A 20,214-nucleotide genomic window follows, 5' to 3' on the forward strand; every position below is an offset into this window, starting at 1 on the left:
AGATGAACAACTCTCCCCTTTTGGACACTGAAAATATACCCCAAAACATCTCTTTTTGCTCATTCTAATCATATGACAAACGATTCATCATAGAGAGAACACCTCACCTTGTGATAGACGAGCTATAAAAGTGAGAATATAAGTGAAATACATGTAAGTACTAAAGTAATGAGGGAGTTGTACGTGTGTGACATCACAGATCTTGGTCGCATTGCCAATGGGAGGATCTACATGGCATTAGTGATCTCAATATTCAAATGCTCATAACTTTCTTATTATTCATTCAATCTTCCTCAAACTTTCAACAATAAGTTTCTTTGATTTTTCTCTTTGATATGGATTCAGCTGGTTTCAAGGGTTTCATTCTCCTTTAAATAATACAAATGTTTAAAGCGCTGCATACCATTACCCCGGCTTTAGCACGGCTACCTTGATCGGGCGCGCGAGCATTCAAGGAATTCCTTCCTACTGGGTACCCATTTACTACACCTGGGTGGAGAGTGGCAAATGTAGATTAAAAAAACGCCTTGCCAAAGGATGCGAGAGCTGCGGTGGGATTTGAAACCCGGACCTTGAACTTTGAATCCTATGGTTCAAAGTCTGGAGACTTATCCACTGAGCCACAACACCTCTATGATTTGTCAAGGAACTAAACTGTGAACAGGGTCTAAGAAAAATTGATAGAGATCAAGCCTATGATCTCTCTACCTCTGCTTGTCATCCCACAATGGTGACTGCAGCGATTGGATCACTATGGCCGTTCACAGAACTTTGCTCTGGACTGGTCCCCAAATGGATCGATTCCACTTCCAGGAGGATTTGTCCAGGCAGAAAAGTGACTGTGAATGTACATGAAGTCTAAGAATGGTAAAAGGATGATATAGAACAGACCTACCTTTCTACCTCTGCTTGTTGACTCACATTTGTGACTGCTGCAATGTATCTCATAATGATCTTGGAGGCTTCTGTCTTCCCTGAGCCACTCTCACCTATATTAGAAAATAAAGGAATAAACAAAAATAACTACTAAAACTCCCAAAGTAAATTGTAACTTTGCCTTAATATCCAGCATTGTCAAATTTATGGGCCTCCTACATGAAGTAGGTCCACAACAAATAACTTTAACAATTCAAACTCTTGTAAATTCATGAATAGTAAAAGTGGCATTTTTATCAGATGTTTCTATACAGTTTTGACATACATGTATTTACATGCTTAAAACTAAGTCCTAGGTTACATGGCTGACGTCTTAATACAAATAATTAAATGTTCACCGTCCTAGGTTACATGGCTGACGTCTTAATAATTATAAACCTACACTGTAAATGACGAGAAATTTCTGCTCACTTCGTCACTCTTTGAATAAACTATCTTAAATTCTACCAAATAGAGTGTTTGATTTTTATGTTCAGTAAAGTGTGAACTTTATAAATATTTCCATCTAACTTCATCATTTCCATAACTTGCTGCGAGTAGGCCTATTAGGTCTGGGGGCTTTTCATAAAGCTGTTCGTAAGTTAAGAGCGACTTTAAGAACGACTGGTGAACCTTTCTTATGCGCTAAACCATCGCCAATTGTGTATACCATTTACCACAAGAAATTCTGAATCTTTAATGACCTCATTTGATCTAATTGGGAAAGGTGGGTTTGACCAGTTTTCTTTGATACTGAGGCATTTCTTAGTTGAACCTGGAGTACATAAAAAAAGATTTCTATTTAAAACAGCTCTCTATTCTTTAGTCTAATGCCTGCATCATCCCATTTCCACTTTGCCTAATATCATTTTGCACTTTGCCAAAATAAAATTTTGTTCAACAGTTCATCTCATTTCTATTCATATAGGCCTAGACTACAGTCGGCTAGTGGAGGTGGCTATTAGATGAAACATGATTTATCTCGATTGGACTGTAACACTGAACTATTCAAACAAGGTGGTTTCAAACCGCCTCGATCATGAGAATCCCCGTTAAATTACGATAACCTTTTTAGGCTAAAAAATACCTATTAATTATTCCTGCATTCACACCGTCCCGAAACATACCCTACGGAATAAGTTCCTGAAGTTACGTGCATGCGCATTATGGTCTGATAAGCAAGCAAGGCGCGAGATTCAAAATCACTAGCTTAGCAGCCACCCAAGGCGCCCACGCCCAACTACACATTAGGCTAAAAGATCCCGTAATTGCTTTCACATTGCCAAAATACCTGCGACCTTGGAAAAATCCCAGCAAAAGTTCTCGAAATTTTGACAAGTACCTACTATTTAGGGGGTATTTTCTTTCGGGAAGATTACGCATAATTTCCTTTCACTTTGCCAATATTACCTGGTATTTTCTGATCGGGGTAAATTTTCCGATCAGAAAATACCTGGAACTGACGAACTTCGAGGCGGTCTGAAACCACCTACAGACATCTTTAGTGTAATTGCCTAGATCATCTCATTTCCACTTTGCCTATAAATTAAATATAATTTTGCACTTTGTAAAAAGAAATTCAGGATAATTAATCTCAATTCTATTCATATAGACTACATGGAGCTGGTTTATCTAGCACCGCCAGATGAAATGTGAAAGAACTGGAAATTAGATCATCCCCCTACATAAAAAAAAATTATAAAAAGAATTGCAGCAAATGGCAATTAGACCATTACATAGATTAGACCATGTGGGAGGAGTCCAATTGGAAAGTAGACAAAAGTAGGTATGATGGTGGGCCCCAAGTCTGCGCACCTAACAATTTGAGTTAAGATTTCACATGAATTTCTTCTTATTTCACAAAATCTTTCAGTTAATAAGGTTCCTTATATTATCATGAGTAAGTGTACCAAATTTCTCATTGAAAAATGAAAGAAAATATAGGATTTTCGTGAAAAAACCTCGGGCAGTCATTTTCAGATTGAAAAAAAAAATGGTACCCCATGTCTGCGCACTCATTCACTTTGCACACGATTCGGGGATTTTGATGAGAAAGGCTGCATTTTGAGGCCGTCACATGAAATGCCGAAATTTCATTATTTTTCCACCATTTTGAGTCAGATTTTTTAATGAATACCTGTCTATGTATTGCATGTGTAAAGTCTGTGTTCGTTGCGTATCTTCTTTTACTAGAATCGCGCAAATACGCGTGTGCGCAGACAAGGGGGACTGCGCAGACTTGGGGGAACTTGCCATACAGTACACCAAGCGGCATTTCTACCATGGTGTTACCATGGATCCTACACCATGCTCTAGCATGTATTCCTGTCTCATTTCCTGTAGCCTTGGCCCTTCTTCCCTTGTCAAATCAAGAAGGCATTGGTCAAATTCAGTGGGTCAATCAATATTGGATTGAGGCAGACTAATTGTGGAAGAAGTGCTTTTAATATTCAAACAATGCTTTTCATCTACAATAGCCTACAGGGGAATGCAATCGTCTGATTTTTTTTATTCATCTATCTATCCATCCACCCAACCTCCCATCCATCCATCCACCCGTCCGTCCGTCCGTCCGTCCATCCATCCATCAATCCATCCATCCACCCGTCCGTCCATCCATCCATTCACCCGTCCGTCCATCCATCCATCCATCCATCCATCCATCCATCCATCCATCCATCCATCCATCCATAAATCCATCCATCCATCCATCCATCCATCCATCCATCCATCCATCCATCCATCCATCCATCCATCCATCCATCCATCCATCCATCCATCCATCCATCCATCCATCCATCCATCCACCCACCCACCCATCCATCACCCACCCACCCACCCACCCATCCATCCATCACCCACCCATCCATCCATCCACCCATCCATTCATCCATCCATCCATCCAATCATTCCTCCATTCACCAACCTATCCATTCCTACTGTTATCAAACACTGTGGTAGAACAGTGTAATGAAACTGCATATCAATCATTTTTAGTTTAAAAAAAAATATTTCAAACAAAAAATTTAGAATTGTATATAAATATATATATGTAGGCCTAAATATACAGTACATTGTGCAGCATTATCAAATACTGACTTTGCACGTAAACCGGATAGTGAACCCTGTCTCGTTGATTTAATTGGCTTCCAAAATTAATACTACATCATTTAGTTTACAGTCAGAAGCCCTGCTTTCAATTGTGATGAGCATTTGCAAAAATTATGAAACGTTTCAGTCAAATTTTGCTTCTGCCCATCACAACTGAGCCAGAGAAATTATACAGTGTAGGCATACATGTAGTAAATGACAGCATCGATGTGTAGGCCAAGCTAACCTTTTCATTATTTTGAAGGTCATAAATTGTACATGTAGTGTTTTCTACATTCTAAAAGGTTCAACAACTCGAAGTCAAACTGAATTAAAACCAATGAATAATTTTGAACAAAAATAAAGAACAGTCAATCATGTCTCTGCCATTGCCAGAATACATGTATAAGTTCTAAAAATTTTCAAAAACTTTGATAATCTCTTCAAACCAGTACTTCCATTGAAGATTATGTCTGATTATTTATCTATTTGACAGAACTATTTTGAAATTGAGCCCAGTACCTCTAGGTGCAAATATGCTTAAATTCAGAGAAATACAGCACTGGAACTAAATTTAAACTTAAAAACCTGCAAAAGTCATAATCACAATTGTGTTTAATATATTAGTAAAAAGATTATCATAATATATTCTGTTATTCTTTTTTAATGTAATGTTTATTGACGGTGCCAATCCAAAGGAGTCTGGGAATCCACAGACTAATACCCTTTTGGGTGGATTTCCATACAAATTTGTCCTTGATTGGGACTAATAAAAACTATTTGTCCTTGATTCTTACCTGCTCCTCATTCACACTACCATTTTTTTTAAATGCATAATAGAATATATTTATATTACCAGTAGCTGGACATCTACAATGTACATGTATTGCAGGGGCCAGGGAACCAGGGGGGGGGGGAGCTGGGGGCTGAACCCCCCCTCCACCTTTTTTCCAAAATCGTATACAAAAATGTAAACATGACCATCTGATTGTGACTTTTTGCATGGTTAGCCCCCCCCCCCCCCCACTTTCAAAACTGTTCCCTGTTCCGTGTAATAAGAATCATCTGGTGATCAGCTTCATTTCATATTTGGCGCTATATTGATTTAAAATTGGCCAAACACCAACACCAAAAGGTCAACACTGAACTTGAAATTTCTCAATGAAAGGGAGGGGCTCATTATGCGCAAGCTTTCATGATGTCCATTTGACAACACATAAACATACAAGTACATTCTGAATTTCAAGGATTTAGAATAAACCCTGATCGGCCGTGAATAGGGACTAGCCGAATATCATATTTAGATTTAAACTCTGTGGATTTAATAAATGTAAAGCTAGAATGTTTACATAATATTGACTGGCCTTGAGGGGAACATCAAATATGTCGCCCGCAACAGAATCATATTGGCCCGAGTATTTAGAGTCGAGGGCAATATGGTTCTTTTATTAAAGGGCAACATATTTGATGTTTCCCGAAAGAGCCAGTCATTATTATTATTACCTGAGGCTGTATAATTTTCAAGCTATTATTTGGAACAATTGTTTGCTTATCACTACTTCTGATTTCAGGTTATCCACGAACTTAGCGAAGTAGCCCTTAATAAGCAATTGTGACGTAAATTGTTACTTTGCAGTCGCGCATCATGCATGAAGCGCACATACACTTAACACGTAGAAATCTACAATGCGTTGGTTCATAAACTGGTTCCAGACAGATTTTTCGAATACTGAAATTATCGATCAAAATCGGCTCCTACTGTGCAAGCGCGTTAGCAGAAATATGGCCAATATTGCCTTCTAGTGTTTTGTACAGGATTCCTATGGGCAAAGCCTGGGGAGGACAACATGGCAAATGTTTTATACCTCGTTGGTCTCAGATTGAACGTAGCGAGCGAAATATGATATTTATTTATCTACTAAAATGCCTTGTATAGGTAATAATTGAATATAAATCTATTCTAGACTTAAAAGCTATTCTTTAAGATTAGAAATAAATCCAATATTACGCTGGTCCCTATTACCACATTTATATTGTTTATGTGCGTAGATTCAAAGGTAAATACTAGCGTAAATGTCCATTTTTAGTGGCTGACACTAAAAGTGACAGTAACATGAATTTATTCTCCATGCCGATAATCCCTAGTGTATAATATATTTCCCCTAGTGTGGATGGGGTCTAATAAAGCCTATTTGTCCTTGATTCTGTCTAATTTGATCAATACCGACACCAGCCTACGAAACAAACAGGTGCAGTGATGCACACATGACATTGCTGATTAATACCGGTGGTCATGGATAAAAATGTGAGAGTTTATTCAATACGTTATTGATATTTATAGAACCTGCTAATTATTTTGACCAACTCAGTCTTATGAAGTGCCTTCTTTGTGACTATGTGGATTCTGATATTATTTAAACCTATTATTTAAAATTAGTTTTTGCTATTTTCAAAACAAAAAATAAAGAATGTTTTATTTCAATTCTAAAGCCATGTTTTAATACTTGAAAATTTTATTCAAGGGACAAGCCTATATGCATCAAACATTTTTTTAAATACAATGCTTTGTGCCAACATGGATGGTGTATTTTTATCAGCAAATCTAACACTTAATATTTTGCATACATGTTGAATAAAAAATAAACCCAACAAAGTCATTCCGTTAAAAAGTATTATATCTAAGTGTAACCAAAGTTTAATATTGTTTGTACATTGTAATACACTGTTGAAAATAAAGAAAGAAATGAAACTATGAAGTCTGTATCAGTGAGTAAAGTCTGACATTTCTGGAAATCAGAGATACATGTAAGAATTCCATGAATCATTAACCTACATACATGTACATGTTTATGGGTATCAAATATTCTGTATGATATCAAGAGGTTGATAATGACTGTGTAAAGTCCAAAATATTAATAATCCATCCAGGCAGCATATGAATAATTGCCCATCGATGACAAGACACAGGTGTGTAATATTTACACCCATGATGGGTGTGTTCATTGTTGATTTTCAAATTTAAACAGCAACATGAATCATGATTGGAAACGTAAAACATGGATATATAATGACAAAGTGTGTGTCCAATGTCCCCCATTCCCGGTCATACAATGTATTTCAGATCGCGATTCAGAGGAAAATTTAATAAAAGCCGAAAAAAGGTATGTTTGGAAACGCGATCAGCTCTGATTTTGCGACCTTCAGCATCGAGAATGTGACACTGAACATGATCAAGTTTTGAAAAGTCTTTATATTTTCTCTTGCACTGGTGGAAGCCTACACAAGCATGTGTTGCTCCATGTACGCCCTAGGCACAACGGAGCTGTGTGGTCCAATCAGAGATACTATTAAAGCGCTGTATCATACATGTATGCTTGTCTGGGTTAGGCAGAATAGTTGGCCAGTGCAAACACGAAAAAGTATAGTACAGAGTTTACTAAGGATAGTATGTAGGGTTAATGATAGTCCGGGGTTTAGAAACCATCATGAGAAAAGGGTATTTGGTTACAATGTACGACAGAAGTGTTTAATATAGCATTCATCTTTTTAATATTGCACTCAGTGTGGCAAACAGGTAGAGTTCTGAAGGTGCAAATTCTAATAGTGGTTCAGAGCAGGACACCAATGTTCCACCTTAAATTCTTCCTACATGTAAATGTACATATGAAAAGAATTTTAAAACTTAAAAGCTCACAAATTGAACACTCCCCAATGGCCCAAAACCTATATTTCTGCATCAGTGCTTTATCTATGTTTTTTTCTAATATTTCAAAATTTGATAAATTTTTGGTTGTTGATTTATTCTCAATTTTAAAATTTTCGCCCAAAGAATGGATGGTCAAAACTCAAATATAATTTTGTTATCTTTTTGTTTTTCAATATAATATCTGTGGTTTCAATTTATTATTTTTAATAAAATAATGAATACTGTACAATTTACAATACCTGATATAACAATACATGTGTCCCTGGCTCTCCTTTTCATTGACTTGTACGCAGCGTCTGCAATGGCAAATATATGAGGGGGCCGTTCGTAGATCTCCCGCCCTCTGTAGTCATTAACCTGCTCATCTCCGTAAATGTTGACAGTTCTGTATGGGTTGATGGATACCACTACTTCTCCGATGTATGTGTAGATGCGCCCCTTTTGGAATCTGAGATGGAGGAAGATGAGGAAGTGAAAAAGAGAGATTAGAATACTCTGTTCTACATCATAAAGAAATCTATTCGCTTTCCAATAGACCTTGGATGTTAATGTTGACAGAATATTTCCAAGATTTTTCTTGATTGTTTCATTCTGTATGTGTTCATATTGTTTTTTTCAATGGAAATTGTAGGTGACTTTAAAAGTTAAAAAAAAAATTGCATTGTAACTCAAATAAAACTTCATTATCCTGTACAGTGCACTGATTTACGTCAATCACATGTACGTGATTCAAATGGAACATATTCATCAACATTCAGTTTTGATAATCTAAAACAAAAGGATAATCAAAACATTCGTATAATTTGATTGGTGCAATGGCAAATGATATTCTTCACCATGACAAGGATGGATTACAAAATCTTTGTCGCCAATAGGAACAATTCATAGTGCATGATAAATGAATTAACCAATGCCAACTTCAATTCACTTCTCACTGATACCATTTTCTGACAACCAACATATTAAAAACAAAGCTCATTATTGACAATAGGGAAACGTGGGAAAACACCACTGCTAAAGAACATAGCACTGATGCATACATGTAAACTATAAAGTTCATCACACACACGGTAGATGAGTTTGAAATTAATTTCTATATTGGATTTCTTCGTCCAGATAATAATTTATATGTACATGTACGCTTCCCTGCCACCATAAATTGATGGGATCGGCCACAAACCTTTGTAGGTCAGTCACTGCACTGTACATGCGTATCCTTTTCCTCATTTTTGATCTAGAGTGTTTTATGTACGATACAATATGAAACGGGTGAATTGCAAAGAAATTCTTGCCACGGTGCCACATGCAACTACATGTACTTGAAACGAAAAGCATACATGTACAGTTTATTTTACATTGATCGATGACAAGGGATAGTCCTACAAGCATTGTTGAAATATTAAAGTAATAAAGAAAATTACTCATTGTACTGTACATGTACCAAAGAATTACTGATGTCATTGATGATACATGAATTACAAACGCAACAAAATTTATTAAAACTACACTTGTAAAGCTCTGCCACATCCTTTTAACAGAACTTTGCGTTTTTCTCTTTCGTACTTGACCAACTGAAGACAAAAATTCAAACCAAAAAAAAATCAAGGGCCTACATGTATATCTATATTTATCATGTACTACTTTGGCACTCATGATGATACAAAATACTCAATAATATGCTGTTTACCAAGAAACTAAACATTTTATTTCAAGTTTCATTCAAAAATACATGTAGCTTCCTGAATTAAAGTGAAGACTCTTTTTAGTGCACTAAGACCTCATACATATGTACAAGGCCGATCAAAATACATTCCCTTTGTGGCATAAAAATAATGAATACATGTTGTAACCTTTACGGAAAAATTAGAAAATTGGAAAGCAGATTGAATATATTTAAAGGTTTATACAGAATTTTTGAAAGGAATAAGTTGGTTGAGGGATTTCTGTGTTTTGTATGTCACAGCAGGTAAATGGGGGAAACCCCCTTCCAGCTGAATGACTCACAGTACAGTTTTGGGGAACCCCCTGCTGGACCAAGTCATGGAAGTCTCCACAATAGTGAACTCTGTAGTCTATTTTTTCAGACCTCATCAATGCAATGCTTCTCCTTTTTATCCTCTCCGTTCTCCTTCTTCTCCTCTTTTTTTTCTTCTCCCCCTCCCATACTCCTCCTACTTCTCCTTCATCTTCTTCTCCTCCTCGTCCTCCTCCTTTTTATCTTCTTCTTCTCTTTATTAGTCTTACTCCTCCTCTTCTCCTTCTTGTTTTCCTTGATTTCCTTCTCTTGTTTGCCCCTTCGATTATGGAAAATATGTTTCTTCCATTTATTTCCAGCAGGCATCATCTTCTCAGGACTACCTCTTCAATTTGATTTTCAACTATCAAATTCTCATATTGCTCAAAGTTTTGTATAAAAAGCTAGGTCTATATATACACTGTACCATTTAGGTTTGAATCCGAGCATTTTCTCGAATTTGAGGAACATAATACTGTATGTGCAGGGATCAATTGTAAATAGAGTAAAATTTGAAGTGGAAAGGTACAAGGCAGTCAAGACTACATGTACATGTATGTCCATGAACCTCTCCAGCACAATTCATTATGCCTCCTCCATTAATTCATAACAATACATATAGCCACAAAAGGAACAATTATCACAAAAGGTGACATAAATAAATTCACATACATGTACGTGTCGGAAGAAAAGGGAAATAACATCACCACTCTAATATATTGATCAAGATGAGTCAGTGGCTTTCAAAAGGAAGTGATTTAAAAAAAAAAGACAAAGAAAGAGTCAAGTACTGTACAATATTAATGTGTTATTATATAGTGTATAATGCATTCCAACAACTTGGAGAGAATCAATCTATCACGAAAGAGTGAACATAATTCGTTGAAAAGCATTTTTTATTATAAAGGAAAAGCTTGAATGATATTCTCAAGAAGGCCAGTTACAACTGACCAAAATGCCAAAATCCTTTGTACAATTACATGTATGGCTTTATGGCAGAAAGACTGATAACTTATAATACAGTGTACGTGTTTATAATATTTAGATTTAAATACCGAAGTGTGATGTCATCATTTTTTTTAAACATTATTGATACCATATTTTGGTTGAACATGATGAACATGATGTACTGTACATGTACATGTATGACCTCATACATGTATAATTAAATTAGCCCCATTGAAGTCAATGTTTAATTTTTAAATGGGGTGTTGCAATAAACTTGCATTCAATTGTGTTAATTGGGCAAAATGAATGAACTTGAAGAGACAAACTGGCTCAGGGACGAAGTAGCCATAGACAAACTGGTGATTAGATATGGTGATGATTTGACCAAATGGTTGTTAGACGATATGTTAATGGACAGAATGGCAATAGACTGATGAAGGTACATGTACATGTACCTGTACACCGCATGATGAGTGGACGAGTTGGTAATAGTTAACCCATTATCATTACGCTTTCTAAAACTAGTTTACTGGAAAATGTTTCAGGAAACCAGTGTGGAAGATCGCTTTGCTAGCGTTCCCATTTGATCACCCGAAAGTGGTTTTATTTAAGATCACTTCACATATAAAAGCAATCTTCTTGCTATGGGAACACTCTCAGTGGGGTGACACATTTCGCACAATCTTCAAAACCGCATCGTAGGCATTCTACGCGCTCAAAATGTGCGAAGATCGCTTCCCGAAGAACGGCTGTGTCCTCACGCTGCAACCAGTTTAACGAAGCAAAGCGATCTTGAAAACTACATCGCGAGGTGGTTTTATGAACCGGTTCGGAAGATCGCTTCCAAGATCGCTTTGACCGTTCTCATTACAAGTTAAACTAGTTTCCAGTATTAAAACTAGTTTTAGGAAGGTAGTGAGAACGGTGTCTTAGACGAATTGTCAATTGACCCCTGTACATGTACATACTTTTGATTGGTTGGAATCAAGATGCATTCTATTTTTGGAGTTGCATTTGATTGCAACCCTAAACAGGCCCCTTTCACACAAGCTTGTCAAGTAGTCTTCTGTGCAAACCCTTCACTTGAGTTAATAAGGGGTCTGAATGCACAGCCTATTATAATGACTTGTGTCCCAAAGGTCCTCTTGAAACAGCAAGTTTTACTTGCACATGTATGTGCTATATTAGTCTGTGTGTGAAGACCTGCATGTACATGTACTTGTTGACCAAAGTTTCAATCAGGGTCTGTGCCTGCAGACTATGTGTTATTCATGGTCTTAAACTCCCAACTTTTATTAGTTACAATGTAGCTCAAACTAATTTTCACTGCTGTTGACTTTCCATTGCCTATTTAATCACACAGAATTGGGTCATAAAACACCCTCAACTTGAAACTTAGTACTACAATTCGTATACCACACTAGTTTTTAATTACAATTATGGAGAAGAAAAACCTTCCCAAGAAGCGAGGCCAATTGGAAACAGAAAGAGAAAGTCTTGCCTTGCTTTTAATAAAATCAACTTCCTATTAAATCTATGAAAAAAAGAGATATCCAGCCTGGTAAATCTGTAAAATTTGTATAACAAATAACTTGATTATAAGTTTAAAAGGATACATGTACAATGTTTTTATACACTGTGACTATAATATAATTTGACTGAGTGTATCTGACAGGCACAATTCTAGCACGAATGAGCACCCACTTTTTTTAGGGTTCAAATAATACTGGCTGAGATCAAGCCAATACATGTACTCAGACAATAATTTGCATTTTACGTTTATCTATTAAAAGCAATCATGAATCCACTATGTACACACTAACTTCACAGGACCACAAAACATTATTTACTTTTGTCTTTGCCGTGCAATAAATGTCAATTTGATGAAAGCTCGCTTGCGTTTAACGCTTAACAACCTGGGCGGCCCTGTACATACATGTACATGTATGTGAAGCTTTAAAATTGGTCATGGGGCTGATTTTTTATGTTTGATCAGAACACACAAGAAAGGTTCACCAGTCGTTCTTAAAGTCGCTCTTAACATTATACGAAGAGCTTTATGAAATGGCCACCCCCCCCACGTGGGTGTTTCATATTAAAAGCTGTTCGTATAAAGTTAAGAACGATTTTAAGAACGACTGGTGATCCTTTCTCTTGGTAAATGGTATGCACCAAAAATACTCATTGGCGATGGTTAACCCTATAAAATGGGCTGGGCTATTTCTAAGCCTAAGACTGGGGAGGGGGGGGGATGTTCAGCCCCCCCCTTATGATCTCGGCCGTCGATCGCGCAATCGCGACGAAAATTGGCACGTGCATTACCCATGGCATTATCTACAAAACTATAATATCAAATTCCTCGAAAAATCTCATTGCTAATTAATTATGCTAATTTATGCGTAAAATCATACGCTTGCTCTAATTAATAAAATTATGCCCCTAAAATGCTAATTTTTGTTTCACATACTCTAGATAGGCATCTAATCAAATTTATTTTTCAAAAATTCCAATATCACATTTATTTTCCTATGTATTCTATTGTTTTCCATATTTCTTATGTATTTCTCTGTTTTTTTACTTTTTGTTTTTTATTGCTTTTTCAATGGAAATCGTCGGAGACATTATTTTGACCATAAATAAGATAAAATTAATTGATTTTAAGCAATAAAAGGACAAATAATGACACATTTTATGAATTTTGGCTAAAAACACTATTTGCATATTGGATTTGTACACAAATTCACGTTTTTGAGTAATTTTGGGTCTGCATGCACTTATGAAATGTTGCGTAATTTCGGAACCGCGTACCCGGGGTCACAATTTTGGTCTTAAAAGTTGCGCGAAACTTGAAAGTAACAAGTCAACGAGCAACGCGGTCAAAAATTATCGAGCGGTGGATTTATCAAGAAAAATGTCGAGGAGGGGGGCTGAATCAGCCCCCCAGTCTTCTTAGGGTTAAGCGCGGAAGAAAGGTTCACTGGTCAGTTGTTCTTATAAAGTCGCTCTACAGCTTTATGAAAAGGCCCCCAGTGCAATCATGTCTTCCCTTTACACTAATTTGGCTAACTTTTTTAATCAAATGTACATTATAACCAAGAGGAACAGATCAATCTCAGAAAGACTGCAAATTACTCTTTTTCAAATAAACAACAGTAGGAAGATACATGTAGTCAGAGGTCCGATTGCTCCCTGAATTTAATTGATAAATTCAAGCAAAATAATACCCCCAAGCCATGCAATTCATTGATGATCAAACAGTACATGTACGGTATTTAATACTCAAAATCGTTTTTGGAGGTTTCATATGGATTTAGTTTTGTGCAATTCATCCTTTCATTTCCTTCCGGAGTTGAAGTATTTCCTGCTTGCACTCCTATCTCTCAAAAAAATTAAGGTTTACATTACAAAGCACTTTTATTTCATGAATTCAAAACCATTCTTAAAGGACAAGTCCACCCCAACAAAAAGTTGATTTGAATAAAAAGAGAAAAATCCAACAAGCATAACACTGAAAATTTCATCAAAATCGGATGTAAAATAGGAAAGTTATGACATTTTAAAGTTTCGCTTAATTTCACAAAACAGTTACATAAAGGACCGGTTGGTATGGAAATGAGGGAACTGATGACATCACTCACTCACTATTTCTTTTGTTTCATTATGAAATATGATAATTTTTTCCTCACTGTCCTGTGAAACAAAGTTTTATTTCTCCCTGAACATGTTGAATTACCCTTGCTTAACAAATATGGTTCAGTCAAGTTGGTCCTTATTGTAAAATCTGCAAAAATTGAAATAATGTATAATTCGAACAATAAAAAACAAAATAAATAGTGAGGGACATCATCGATTCTCTCATTTGCATGTGACTGAATTGTGCATATTAAACTATTTTGTGAAAAATAAGCGAAACTTTAAAATGTCATAATTTTCTTATTTTACGTCCGATTTTGATGAAATTTTCAGCAAATGTTATTCTTGTCTGATTTTTTTCTATTGTTTCAAATCAACATTTTCTGAGGTGGACTTTACCTTTAATACATCTCATAGGAAAGAGGATTATTCAACTGTATACATGCACAGGTTGTGCTGTCACTCCTTTCCCACCAAAAATCTTTTGGCTGAGCATAATATACTAGCGGGCCAAAATGATTTTTGACCAGCAAAAAATTGATTTGAAAGCATTTTTGGTAAAAGTCAAAATTTTGGCTGGGAAAGGTATTGAGTTGTCGACAAAAATCCAAGATCTTACATGCCTGGATGCTTGCATGGTTGTGCTCTGTTTTTGGCAGGCCCAAATTTTAATTGTGAAAGATAAATTTTGGCCAGTCAATATTTTTAATAATCTGAATTGGAAATGGGATGCCCTATTTTTTCAAAACACCAAAATTAGGAAATGCACAGCATTGAAGGATATCCTGTTTTTATGAAACTCCTGACCTTGGCTGGTAGTGGTAGTGCTGCCTACATTTTAAGCCAACACTGTAGTATGTTCATAGTACATGGACCTAGGTCCATGGTTAGTATGAAGGTCTACAGTTTATACTGTACTCTATTTTGCGACTTTAGCTTGAAAAGATTTTGGTCCATCAAAATATACCTGACACAAAACTGAACTACCAAGATTTGGTTCAGCAAGGAGCCCCTCAGTCATTGTGAAGTTTTGAGCCTGATTAATAACACCCATAAAAATTGCTCACACAGCCGCACAGTGTACGTACATCTACATGTAGGCCTACATTGTATATGCTTTGGCCTGCTGCACTGTGTGACATTGATGTCAATCTCGGCAAGTAATATTTTAGCTTCGGACCTAAACCACCAAAATTTTGTCAATTGTGAGCCTAAAATGTTTTGCTGGCCGAAATACTTCAAAATTCTGGCTGGCCAAAAGCCTTTAATACATGTATATATAGGCCCTACTTGTAGATCTACTGAGATTATAAAAAATAATGTTTTTATTTAAATGTCTGCACAATGAACCATAAATGTACGCAGGTCTATTAAAGTAGTAAGTTTGAGGTATAGACCCAAACAAAACGATCAGGGCCTAACGCCTATTAAAGGGATTTACACACGTCAAATATATATTGCTGCAGGCCTACACATGCGTGACCAAGGAATTTCCAAACACCCCCTAAACGAGTTTTTCTCTGTGTGCAAAATAACCCCCTAAACAAGTTTTTCGCAGGCTTTATTTTATACACATTATGGCCCCTAAACAAGTTGTCGCCAAAATATGACCTCAGGGAAAAAGCTTGGGAAAAAAAAACATACCCTAAACACGTTTGGCTAGTCTTTAATAAAAAAGCTTTGGGGAAAAAACATACCCTAATATATGTTTGACCCCGTGATTGTCCATTGACCAGTCTTTCAAAACCACCCTTTTTCTTGAAAATCAGTGTTTTTGATACCCTTAATGAGTCCACGTGCGGACCGCATCCAAAACTGAAAAAAAAACCTTTAAACGCGTTTTTGGGGTCACGCGTGTGTACAGCAATAAATTTGTCTGCCCCCCCCCCTGGGATTACATTCACTTCACTATTTGAAAATGTATAACATGTAACACTACATTGCATGCACATTGTTTATTTTATAATAATGACCTTTTATATCATCAAACAACATTCAGATTCCATAAAATAGTTTTCAGTAGGCTGTTCGCCTGAAACAATGAACTTTGAATGGACTTTACTTTTCATATACATCAGTGTGCTACATATTGCACTTTAATACCCAATTGCCCTGGGCAAGTGTTTTGAAGTAAAGACCAAAACTACTTGCCGAATTGGGCAAACAAAATTCTCACAGTGGAATGACCAAAATTAGGGTCGATGATATGATATTGACCCTAATTTTGGTCATGGCAGGCAAGATAAAACCACTTTGGAAAAAGAAATGCAATAACAAGGTAGATCAGTTCATGTCAAAAGAGAGAAAAGGGTCAATGGTTTATAAAACCGCAAAAATTTCTTATAAGAGGTAAAACTTTTTTTTCAAGGATTTTTTCGGGCAAGTGAAATAGATTTTTGGGCAAGTACATGTATATTCCAACTATTAAAAAGTTTACTTGCCTGACTGGGCAAGTGCTTCTTAAAAGTTATGTAGCACCCTGTACATGTAATCACTATTCGCAATCATCATGATGCACATATTTGCATATTAACCTTTAATATATTTGAAGCATGAATGTTGGTGTCTGAATATAAGCCTACTGATTTTGGAATCATTCCATTCATGCAGTCCATCTCCATTCAATGAAAGTCCATTACCTTGATTGAAAACCTAAAAGTGGTAGAAAGAATAATGGAATCATGGGATCATGAAATTTACCCATTTCTGCTATTATCATCCAATTCATGAAATTGCTTTTGATTCACAATTCATTGTATCCTCTTGATTTCAAGCATAACAAGCCTGTGGCAATCTTCTGAATGGATGACATGGAAATGATGGAATCATGACTCAATTAGAAAATGATGTGAATTCAGAAGCATGACTGAAGAATTTTGGGTAATCATTAGTCTGCAGGCACAGACCCTGATTGATGGGGGGGGGGGCAGAAAACCAGCCTTCTTCCATTACTCTCCCTTTCTTTCTCCATCTCTGTATTTGTTTTTTCCCTATACATTACAAAAAAATGCGGTACTCTACAAGGTACATGTACATTGACATAATATTGATTACAAATTTACAACAAGCACATCACATAGCCATAAAAAATGTTACTTGTACAAAACAAATAATGTATGACAAATCTCCTCAAAACAATATTCATAAATTGGGTTGTGACTTGTGGGAAAAAGTAAGGTGTATCAAAATGACTAATCAATAATTTTGCTTAAATTGTAGAAATGTTTGATAGGGAATGATTTCGAAGAGCAAAAGAAAACTGGGTTGGATGAGGAAGAAGTGGAAGAGGAGAAACAGAAAAATCAGAAGGAAAAAAAAGAACAAAGGTGGGGCAAAAAAGACAAAGACAGTTTATGTGTACACCAAACAAGGATACAAGGAAGATGATGACAATTATTTTATGTAGCGATTGCCGGTTTTTATGAACTCATGACCCCAACAGCATGAAATGGCATGACTCATTTCAGAAAGTTTGTCAATTCTCACAAATTTATTGGACTGCTCCCAGCTCCCACAGCATCATAACTTATAAAATCACACCAAAATAGTAATTTCTCTTTGCACCGCCCAAACTGAAAGCCAAGAATACACACTGGGTGTGACTCATGTACATGTATACAATGAAGTCATTCCTGAAGAATGCAGTAAGTGGTCTTCATACTTTCTCTTGAGGGTTGAACCCAGCTGTGACTGAGGGGCTTGTTTATTGTCTGGGCGGTCATGGAGAAGCTAGCTTCCTATCCTATTAAATTAGGCAATGTTCAGACAGGCGATGTTCAGTCTGGAGACACTATTTTTCTTCAAAGTTACATTATTGACTTCTTGAACAATGAGATTGCTGGTTCTGAAGTTTATAAAATTGAAAAAAGTTGTCTGGAGATTTTTGTTAGAAAAAATTTCCTCATTTCACTAAATTTCTTTTTGTAAGTGAGATTTGAGGGGGGGTGTAGGGGAGGGGGAGAGGGTAGGAGAGGGGAAGGATGAGGGTAGGGGTGAGGAAGGAAGGAGGGGAGGGGCAGGAGGGAAGAGAGGAGGGGGTGGAGGAATATGGGCCTATGGAGGAATGAAGGAATATGGAAGGGGGAGGGGGTGGAAGCTATTAAAGGCAGGGGGGGGTGCAGGAGGAATCGTGCCCTTACTAAATATTGACTTTGGACACATACACTAGTATGTACATGCAGATTGTAAAGAGAGAGATCCCAATTTCCATTGACATGTAGGGGTTACATCAGAGGTGGGTTACATACATGTACAACCTGTCACAAGTATTATGCATCATGGTATAACACACTCCCTCAATACAAACATAGCTCGAGCGACTTCCTTTTCTAATTGTAGAAGTCAAATCGACCATGCCATCGCCCTTTTGAGGAGGAAGAAAGACTGCACATGTAGGCCCATACAGGGTCACAAGTTAAACTCTCCTTCAGCTCACTCTTCCTCAGCAATTACCTACGTATGTATAGATTAGGGCTAATTCATACAATGTTGTTGTACAAAAATATGTAATTGTAATATTGTAATATTGTAATATGTAAAACCTGTAATTGATGCAGGCTGAGATGGATTTGATGATTTTGATTTTGGATACAAGATTGTATGGGATGATTTTGCTTGCTAATTTAGAGAGACAAACAATATCATGACATTACATTGGTGAACAAAATGTGGATGGGTTATACCTTGGTCACATTTGCTCTACGGCGGCCGTATGGCGAGTCGAAAACAGCTGTTTTATTTATTAATTTTAATTTAAACCACCTATATGTCATGTATGTAGTTGAACAAAAAAAAAATTTAAACGGCTGTTTTCGACTCGCCGTACAGCCGCCGTAGAGCAAATGTGACCAAGGTATAAGAACACAATTTTCTTCTTTTATAGATTTAATCATACAAGTATGGATCCACAATGATTGAGATCAATAACCTTAAAAGCAATAATCAAAATCTCTGTAGACAGAAATACATGTACATGTAACTATCTGTACATAAAGAGGAATTATTTCACCAAAGCTTGATATTGTTTTCATTGCTCTCCATTGAAAAAGTCAGTTATATGTTGGTATTTCTACAAATATTATATACTGAATGACCCGACGTAACCTGAGAATACTTGGTATCTAGTTGAAAAAGGAACGACACGAACGCTACAAAAGAAATGTTAATAAAACTTCCAAGAAACACTGAACTTCTAAGTTCTGAAGAAACCTCTGTCCCATGATATGATTTGATACAATGCACCAGCAAAATCCCTGTCTTCCATCCCAGCCCCCCCCCCCTCCTAGCTCCCTCCTGCACATACTTTTTGTGGAGAAAATGGAGATCGGATCTGACTATGTTTGCTAGAAAAATGGAACAACATTCAACAAAAAAGGTCATCATCATTTTCAGTTTCACTCGCCCAGATTTGGCCTTGTTAAAAAAAGAGAGATCTGAAGAAAAAAACCAACACACACACTCTGTATGTTTATTGTCTATCAAGTTTCCCTTTCACTTGTTTTAGCTATTTACATTAAAATATTAAAAAAACGTGCATAGCCTCGACATTAGCCATAGGCATCAACATTCGACAGATTCAGAGCTGGACCAGGCAAACGACCAAGCGATGCCCCGCCCCTACCCGGTAGCTGGTAGCCGATCATCCGACGTCGTTGATTAATGTCTCCAGACCTGGTATATAAATTTGATTAAAACTTACCGCATTTTCAAATTCGCCATGAAAGCATCTTCGGTAATTTCATCCAGGAGAACAAAATCTCCTTTCCCAAATTGAGCGCTCTCCTGATGAGCCATAATGATAAAGTTCCAACTTTTATTCCAGCTGTAGTTTTATCAAGTGGTTCCTCGTTCCTTTGGTGAAAACTCCTTGCATTGGATTTGTAATGCCACTGTGCTATACCGGTATATC

General features: G+C 36.7%; 1 protein-coding gene across 1 annotated transcript in view; it reads right to left on the minus strand.

Annotated features, from left to right (window-relative positions):
- The window catches only part of LOC129274085 (unconventional myosin-Id-like), a 61,337-nt gene extending 41,238 nt beyond the window's left edge, over positions 1 to 20,099 (minus strand). Inside the window, exons 1-3 of the mRNA XM_064108951.1 lie at positions 20,005 to 20,099; positions 7,951 to 8,159; positions 896 to 989 (exon numbers count right to left, since the gene is read on the minus strand). Coding sequence (XP_063965021.1) covers positions 896 to 989; positions 7,951 to 8,159; positions 20,005 to 20,099 — 398 coding nt within the window. The remainder of the gene's footprint in view (positions 1 to 895; positions 990 to 7,950; positions 8,160 to 20,004) is intronic.
- Positions 20,100 to 20,214: the final 115 nt, after the last annotated feature.

The sequence above is a fragment of the Lytechinus pictus genome, chromosome 13, assembly GCF_037042905.1.
Source record: "Lytechinus pictus isolate F3 Inbred chromosome 13, Lp3.0, whole genome shotgun sequence".
Classification (NCBI taxonomy): Eukaryota; Metazoa; Echinodermata; class Echinoidea; order Temnopleuroida; family Toxopneustidae; genus Lytechinus; species Lytechinus pictus.